General features: G+C 42.3%; 2 protein-coding genes across 2 annotated transcripts in view; both read right to left on the reverse strand.

Annotated features, from left to right (window-relative positions):
• Positions 1 to 2,057: 2,057 nt before the first annotated feature.
• Positions 2,058 to 4,117, reverse strand: LOC116377766 (C-type natriuretic peptide 2-like). Its single transcript, XM_031839485.1, has 3 exons — positions 4,004 to 4,117; positions 3,218 to 3,321; positions 2,058 to 2,585 (listed from the first exon to the last, which is right to left on the reverse strand). The coding sequence occupies exons 2-3, from the start codon at positions 3,311 to 3,313 to the stop codon at positions 2,268 to 2,270; spliced, it is 414 nt and encodes a 137-aa protein (XP_031695345.1). The 5' UTR covers positions 3,314 to 3,321; positions 4,004 to 4,117; the 3' UTR covers positions 2,058 to 2,267.
• Positions 4,118 to 8,294: 4,177 nt separating this feature from the next.
• LOC116377765 (beta-enolase) overlaps positions 8,295 to 9,102 on the reverse strand; it is a gene marked incomplete at its 5' end in the record, with an annotated part of 1,946 nt that continues 1,138 nt past the window's right edge. Inside the window, 2 exons of the mRNA XM_031839484.1 lie at positions 8,295 to 8,550; positions 8,696 to 8,754. Coding sequence (XP_031695344.1) covers positions 8,481 to 8,550; positions 8,696 to 8,754 — 129 coding nt within the window. The remainder of the gene's footprint in view (positions 8,551 to 8,695; positions 8,755 to 9,102) is intronic.

Below are 9,102 nucleotides of genomic sequence, written 5' to 3' on the forward strand. Positions count from 1 at the left end.
TATATATGTGTATATATATATATATGTATATGTATATATATATATGTATATGTATATATGTATATGTATATGTATATATGTATATGTATATATGTATATATGTGTGTATATACATATATATATACACATATACACATATACACATACACATATATATACACATATATGTATATATATGATATATGTATGTATAACATCTGACTAATGTCACATTTAAATACGACTTTAGCTGGATGTTATGAGAAAAAGGGGCTCACTAGTGTAGCTGCTGATGCTAATGCTAGCTCTATACTAAGAGCTGAGCTGCACCGCTACTTCAATGGCTCGTATTTTACTTCCGAATCGAAATTAAAGAGGGAATATTGTGCACTTTCCACACTAAATATAAATATAAATATATGTTTAATAAACCCGACCATGGTGCAGCTGTACGGGGGATCAGTAAGAGAACATGTTAGCCGTTAGCATGGCTGTCAGTACCGATGTCTTCTGGACGTGTCCCCGCTGTGTGATGGTCTTGCTGTGCCGCTCGTTCGCAACCTTCATCCGCTGCACCGCCGACATGTTTCGGGTCTGGACCGAGAGGACGGAGAGAGCCGGGGAACGACTGGGAGGAGGAGGAGCCGGTGCCGGTAAAGAAGATGTCCCGCTGAACGGTGGATCTCTGACCGGTGGTTTGTTTCTGTGTTGTCGGTCCGAATGAAATGCTAATGCTAGTTAGCAAGCTGCTTAGCCGACCGGAGCTAGCTAGTGTGAGGCGACTCTCCTCGTCACGTGACACGGGACAGTCAGCCCTCTATTGGCGGGAAGAGAAATACATAAATGATATACCCTATATATATATATATATATGTATTATGTACATATATATATATATAATGTATATTCTATTATATATATATATATATATATATATTATACATACATATATATATAGGGTATATCATTTATGTATTTTTCTTCCCGCCACCAGAGGGCTGACTGTCCCATGTCACGTGACGAGTATAATATATATATATATGTATAATATAATATACATTATATATATATGTATATATATATGTATCTATATGTATCTATATATGTGTATATGTATATATATATATATATGTATGTGTATATATATATATATGTATATATGTATATTTATATATATGTATGTATATATGTATAATGTGTATATATATATATAATGTGTATATGTATATATATATATATACATTATGTACATAATATATATATGTACATAATATATATATGTACATAATATATATATACATTACATATATATATATATGTATCTATATATGTATCTATATATATATATATATGTATATGTATATATGTATATGTATATATATATATTATATATATATATATATATATTAGTGTTGGGCAACGATTACAATTTTTAATCGTGATTAATCTCATTGTAATGCACAAAGTTCAATAATGAATTATAAAATAGTGTATTGTGCAATTTATTTTAAAGTACTGCTATATGAACTAAAGGTCAATAACATTTGGTTTGTAAACACTTTAAACACATCAGGTTCTTGTTAGCAGCAGCAGTTATAACACAGTTATAATGATTCTGATCATAGCTATTCAGCCGGTGTTCACAACTTTATCTTCATGTGTGTAAGAGATGATATTTAAATATACATCTTGAGAACTGCAACCTATCTACGTCATCTTTTTATGTTTGTTAAATTCTCAGTAGTGATACTAAATGATGCTTATTATACATATTACAAACAAAACACTTTAAAAACTCTAAAACAATAATTTAAATGAATCATTTATTTTTTGGTATTTTGGTCAGACACATATGCAACGCTGATTACCGTAATATGTGTGGTATTTGTTATAAATGTACGTTGGTACATAGAGGGTGATAAGAAGCTGTACATGGAGGGACTTAGGACCCAGGGGAATGTAGGTGAAGGAAACAGGAAGAGACGCGATAATAATGCGTTAACTTGCCCAGTACTCATATATAGATATAATTTATAATACAGAAATATTGATTCATGATAAAATGAAGCAGCATGAGCCAAGTGGAGTTTGTCTTTTATTTAATTACATCGTGCAGTGAGACTGCACAATGTACAGTTATGCACACACACACACAGGGTTCTGCTGGCTGTGCAGTAGCCAGGGGTTAGAGGTGAGAGGTCAATGGTAGGATGTCTACCTGTCTACATTTCCTTTAGTTTAGTTGAAGTTCCAGCAGGAAGTCTCTGGAGGTCAGAGGTCAGCTTTTATTAACAGCCCAGCCCACTGATGGAGCCGATGCGGTCCATCTTCATCCCGAAGCATCCTCTTCCTCCTCCGATCATGGACTTCCTGCTCCGCCTCCTCATCTTGGACTGCCTCTGGAGGAGGTCCAGGAAGAACCGCGGGACCACCTCTTGTCCGCCGCCGGCCAATCCCCTCGCAGCACCGCCACTCACGGCCAATCCCGTGGAGGGAGAGGAGGAGGAGGGGGCGGGGCGTCCGGCTGAGCCCTCTGTGATGTCATCAGAGGTGGGAGGGGCCAAGATGAAAGAAGAGAGGCGAGAGCCGAACAGAGTGTGTAAGACCTGAGGAGAGAGTTTAAAATGTAAACAACATGTCAACACGCCAACATGCCGCCAACACGTCAACACACCGACATGTTGACATGTCTACACATCAACACACCGACATGTCAACACGTCAAGACGCCAACATGTCAACATTTTGTCAGACATGTCAACATGTCTACATGACAACATGCCGACATGTCGACATGCCGACACATCAACACGCCAACATGTTGTCATGCATCATGAACGTCATGTCATGTCGTCATGTCTACATGCCAACACGTCAACACGCCAATACGGCAACACATCAAGAGGCCAACATGTCGACATGCCAACACGCCTACATGTCAACATGTTGTCCTGCACAATGAACATCATGTCATGCCGACATGTCAACATGCCGACATGTCAACATGTTGTCTTGCATGATGAATGTCATGTCATGCCGACATGTCAACATGCCAACATGCCAATATGCAAACATGCCAACATGTCAACATGTCTACATGCTAACACGTCAACACGTCAACATGCCGACATGTTGTCCTGCATGATGAACGTCATGCATGTCATTCATCATGTCTACATGCCAACATGTCTGGGTGATGAAGGTGATGATGATGAAGATCATGGTGGTCTCCACAGACCTGTTTGTTGTCTCGTTGTCGTCTCGACTCCACGGTGACGGTGAGGAAGAGGAGGAGGAGAGGAACGAAGGAGGAGGAGGAAGATGAAGCAGCCATCTTTGTTTCTGTGGAGGAAAATAAGAAAGAAAATTGATAAAGTGTTACCATAGCAACAGAGTCTACTGTATCCTGATTGGCTGCAGGGTGTTCTGATGCAGAGTCCTCTGCTCTACAGACCATCAGGAGCCCCAGACCACTAGGAGCCCCAGACCTCTACGAGCCCCAGACCATCAGGAGCCCCAGACTACTAGGAGCCCCAGACCATCAGGAGCCCCAGACCACCAGCAGCCCCAGACCATCAGGAGCCCCAGATCACTAGGAGCCCCAGACCATCAGGAGCCCCAGACCACTAGGAGCCCCAGACCATCAGGAGCCCCAGACCACCAGGAGCCCCAGATTTAATGGACTATTTGGGGGACAGGGGGGCCACCTGGACCCACCAAACCATCATCAGTACAGATGACGGAGCTTCTTTATTTATGTATTCACTGTTTAAACTGCTTTTTAACTTTTATATTTGAATAAACATTTAAATGTTGTCTCAGTGACGTTCTGCTGGTTATGGTTTGAATAATGTCCCCTCTGGGCTTCCGTACTCCTGGTTCAATAGAAATGAATCAGATCACATGACCGGCTTTACTCACATTAGATCAGATTGAATACTGTAAAAACTTTATTGATCCGTGACACGAACGTGACGTATAAAACCACCAAAGAAGAAGAATAAAGAACAATAAAGTCACTCACCGATGAAGAGAAATATTCCAACAGAAGGACCGTGCTGCTCGTCTGGTGAGTCCGTCCTGTCTCACTGTCAGGACAGGTCGCTGGTCCACCAGCTCACAGACCCGGCCTTAAGTACGACATCAGAGCTGTGATGTCACGCATTCTTACCACGTTACCCCCAACGACGGGTCTCACACACACACACACACACACACACACACACACACACACACACACAGACAAAAGTAGAAGATCTGTGTGTGAAGACTTTGAAACATGGAGGAAAGAAAAGAGACGATAACATCGACCAATCAGACGCGAAGATTCATGAAATAAAACACACCTGAGAAGAGTTCATTCATAAATAACAGATCACTTTTTCATCATGGGGTCCTGGAGTCCGTGAGAAGGTTCCAGAGGTCCACTGTAAGTCTTAAATAGGCCTTGAAGAGGTTCCAGGGGTCCTTGAGAAGGTACAAATCAAGGAGGCTCAAATGGTTGTTAAGGATGCTGCAGTCCTTGAAGATTATCCTAGAGGCCTTGAGGAGGGTTACAGAGTCCTTCCGAAGGTATCAGAGGTACTTGAGGAAGTTAAAATGGTTCCTAGCTAGATTTCAAGGGCCCTTGAAGAGGATCCTGGAGTCTTAGAGGTGTTTAGTCATTGAAGGGGATCCTGGAATTGTTAAAGAGGTTCTCGGAAGCATTTCCGAAAGTCCTTAAGGAGTATCAGAGATTCTTTCCAGGGACAATAAGTCATTGAGAACGCTCAAATTGGGGGTTAAAGGACCTTTCAGACGGTACCAGAGGTCCTTGAGGATGTTCTAGGACCTTATAGATGGTACCAGAGGTCATTGAGGGGGTTCTAAGACCTTATATATGGTACCAGAGGTCCTTGAGGATGCTCTAGGACAGTGGTCACCAACATTTTTAAGCCCAAGATCCCCGACCTCTGCCTTGATGACAGGGAAGATCTACCTATTGAGGCGTTGAGAGAAAAAGACTGTCCAGACCAGGGGCGTTTCTACGATTCAAAGAAGGGGGGGGGCGTAGCCCCAAGGGGAGTGCACCATGTTTGCGCACATAGTGCGCGGCAATTTTTTTCGGGGCCTATTTGGGGCCGCGAAAATCCATTGTTTCAGACAGTTCATAGATTGGTTGAATCAGAAAGAGTGTGATTTTGCTCTGTAGTTTTGCTTGCATCCAGTATATGATAACACAAGAGACAAAATTTCAGGGTCATAGTGAAATTTGACAACACAAATATGAACTTTTCTCAAATAAAGAGAGAAATAATTTTCCTGCTTGTAAAGGAAAGACGGATAAACTAGCATTCATATCCGCGTCACTCCCAAATCCTAATTCTTAAAGGGACCGCACACAATGGATGGAGAACGGACCTGACAGTGTCAACTTTTGAGTTGTTTACTTGTTTCATTATGAGCAGAAGAGAATAAGATTTTGATCAACATTTACATCTATTTTGTTGTCCATGTAGGTTTTACATACCAGTGATATTTTATGCTCATTTGGACACTATCACTGAGATAAAGATGAACTAGTTCAGTGTCAAATATACCATTCAATGGAGAAAAAAAACATGAATAACAAAAATAAAAGAACACATTTCAAGTACATCTTAATTATCGAATGATAAATATTGTATGATGGGCTGAAATGGAAGGCACCCAATGCATTCACTATAATCAAGTCAAACTAGGATTACAATGTACCGAGAAAAACACTATAGGACGAGATCCGGACAGGACTTTCCACTTTGACATGATTTTAATCAGTCTGAAGTTGCTTTCGCGTTGCCTGTCGATTGTGCACACGTCTCTTCAGTTGCATGCCCTTATAAGGAGCTGGCGGGGCGTTTCTGTATGTAAATCCAGGTGCACGCGATTTAAGAATCCTCATTCGGGGAGCACAGTTCTCAGCTGTGCTCCCCGAATGAGGAAGTGCATTTCGGCTGTGTAAGAACCCATTTTCAGGCAGAGATCTTTTCTGACATTGGTCTTCCGAAGTCCGTAAGAAAACATTTCAGAAGACACTTCAGAAAATGTTCGAGAATGAGGCCCAATGTGTTTCTGAATTTATTTTTATTTTATTTTGGAGAGCGACGGGGAAAGTCTCCGAGATCGACCAGTGGATCGCGATCGACGGGTTGGCGACCACTGCTCTAGGACCTTTCAGATGGTACCAGAGGTCCTTGAGGGGGTTCTAAGTCCTTATAGATGGTACCAGAGGTCCTTGAAAATGTTCTAGGACCTTTCAGATGGTACCAGAGGTCATTGAGGATGTTCCAGGACCTTTCAGATGGTACCAGAGGTCATTGATGATGCTCTAGGACCTTTCAGATGGTACCAGAGGTCCTTGAGGATGTTCTAGGACCTTATAGATGGTACCAGAGGTCCTTGAGGGGGTTATAGGACCTTATAGATGGTACCAGAGGTCCTTGAGGATGCTCTATGACCTTATAGATGGTACCAGAGGTCCTTGAGGATGTTCCAGGACCTTTCAGATGGTACCAGAGGTCCTTGAGGGGGTTCCAGGTCCTTGAGGTTCTGATGTCTTTCTCAGACCCTCGTGACCTCTGACCTCGGTCATCCCTCCTCGTCGTAAACTGTCACCGCGGCGACCGCGTCGTCGTGACCAACTATTTCCTGTGGAAGGGGGCAGGGCTAGTGAGGTTCACATGCTCCAAAGGATAGGTGTGTGTGTGTGTTTAATGACCCCCCCCATCGTCTTTGTCCCAGTCAGACGTCTTTGTCCCGCCCCCCATTCATCCTCCGACGTCATCGACAACGCACATAAAACACACACACACACACACACACACACACACACACACAAACACACACACACACACACAGTAAGCAGTAAGCAAGGGTCATCTATCACCTCATTAGAGAGAAAGAGGCTGACCCTCTCCCCCCACAGTGACACACACACACACACGTCCTCACAAACCAGGTTAATAATAATAATAATAATAATACTTTCATTTGATATAGCGCATTTCTAAATACCCAAAGACGCTTTACAGGGCAGAGACAAACAGAACAAACAAATGAAAAGAAAGACAGAGGAGCAAACAGAACAAACAAACAGGACATTTTGGTACAAAAGGAAGCTGGAGCGTCTATGTGGAATGGGTCCTGTAGTGGAGGGTAGGGTGCAGGGGTTAGCAGGTGGAGGGTAGGGTGCAGGGGTTAGCAGGTGGAGGGTAGGGTGCAGGGTTAGCAGGTGGAGGGTAGGGTGCAGGGGTTAGCAGGTGGAGGGTAGGGTGCAGGGGTTAGCAGGTGGAGGGTAGGGTGCAGGGGTTAGCAGGTGAAGGGTAGGGGTGCAGGGTTAGCAGGTGGAGGGTAGGGTGCAGGGGTTAGCAGGTGGAGGGTAGGGTGCGAGTTTGAAGAGGTGGGTTTTGAGGGCTTGTTTGAATGTTGATAGGGAGGGAGCCTCACAGATGTGGATGGGGAGGGCATTCCAGAGGGGAGGTGCAGCAGCTGAGAAGGCCCTGTCAACCCAGGTCCAGGTCCTGATGGTCTTCAGAGTGTTTGCACCGGCGGACCTGAGGCAACGGGTTGGGGCGTGGAGGGGGAGGAGGTCTGAGAGGTAGGGAGGGGCCAGGTTGTTTTGGGCTTTGTAGGTGGTGAGTAGTATTTTAAAGTCTATTCTGTATTTGACTGGGAGCCAGTGGAGGTTGCGAAGGACCGGGGTGATGTGTTCATAGCGGCGGTATGTAATTATTACACTATAATACATGTAATTAATACACTAGAATACATGTAATTAATATACTAGAATACATTTAATTAATACACTATAATACATGTAATTATTACACTATAATACATGTAATTATTACACTAGAATACATGTAATTAATACACTAGAATACATGTAATTAATACACTAGAATACATGTAATTAGTACACTAGAATACATGTAATTAATACACTATAATACATGTAATTATTACACTAGAATACATGTAATTAATACACTAGAATACATGTAATTAATACACTATAATACATGTAATTATTACACCAGAATAAATGTAATTATTTCATTATAATAAATGTAATACACTCAAATAAATGTAATTAATTCATTATAATAAATGTAATTAATTCATTATAATAAATGTAATTAATTCACTAGAATAAATGTAATTAATTCACTAGAATAAATGTAATTAATACACCAGAATAAATGTAATTAATTCACCAGAATACATGTAATTAATACACTAGAATACATGTAAATATTAAAATCTTAGTTATGTTAACAAAGTAAAACAGAGTAAAGTTTCTTTCTTTCGTCTTTATTGTGTTTTATGTAGAAAACATCATTCATGGAATTATTTTTAGGAAGGCGGGGTCAAACCCGCCATGACCTCTGACCCCTCAACCCCACCTGGAGGGGGGAGGGGCTTCAGGGTGGTCAGTTGTCAGTCAGTTGTCACAGTGACAGACAGGAAGTCAGGGCAGAGCTTCAGTTGATTTTTGGGTGGCGGTAGTCTTTACCGGCAAACTTGGCTTTGTCTCCGAGCTCCTCCTCGATCCTGCAGGTCAGAAGTCAGAGGTCACATCTTACAGATCTTTATTCTTCTGTCAACTCAGACTCAAAAACGCTCCAACTTTGTAAACTTTGTAAACAGCCATGCTTTTACTTTGAAAAGTACTGTGTGAATGACAGGAAGTTCTCACCTCATCAGCTGGTTGTATTTGGCGAGACGCTCTGACCTGCAGGGAGCACCGGTCTTAATCTGACAGAGAGAGAGACAGGTAGAGACAGAGAGAGAGAGACAGACAGGTAGAGAGAGAGAGACAGAGAGAGAGAGACAGACAGGTAGAGAGAGAGAGACAGACAGGTAGAGAGAGAGACAGACAGACAGACAGACAGACAGGTAGAGAGAGAGAGAGACAGAGAGACAGAGAGACAGACATGTAGAGAGAGAGACAGACAGGTAGAGAGAGAGAGAGAGACAGAGAGACAGACAGGTAGAGAGAGAGACAGACAGGTAGAGAGAGAGACAGAGAGACAGACAGGTAGAGAGAGAGACAGACAGGTAGAGAGAGAGAGAGACAGGTAGAGAGAGAGAGAGACAGAGAGA

The sequence above is a fragment of the Anarrhichthys ocellatus genome, unplaced genomic scaffold (genome assembly GCF_004355925.1).
Source record: "Anarrhichthys ocellatus isolate YVR2014 unplaced genomic scaffold, GSC_Weel_1.0 scaffold1652, whole genome shotgun sequence".
NCBI lineage: Eukaryota > Metazoa > Chordata > Actinopteri > Perciformes > Anarhichadidae > Anarrhichthys > Anarrhichthys ocellatus.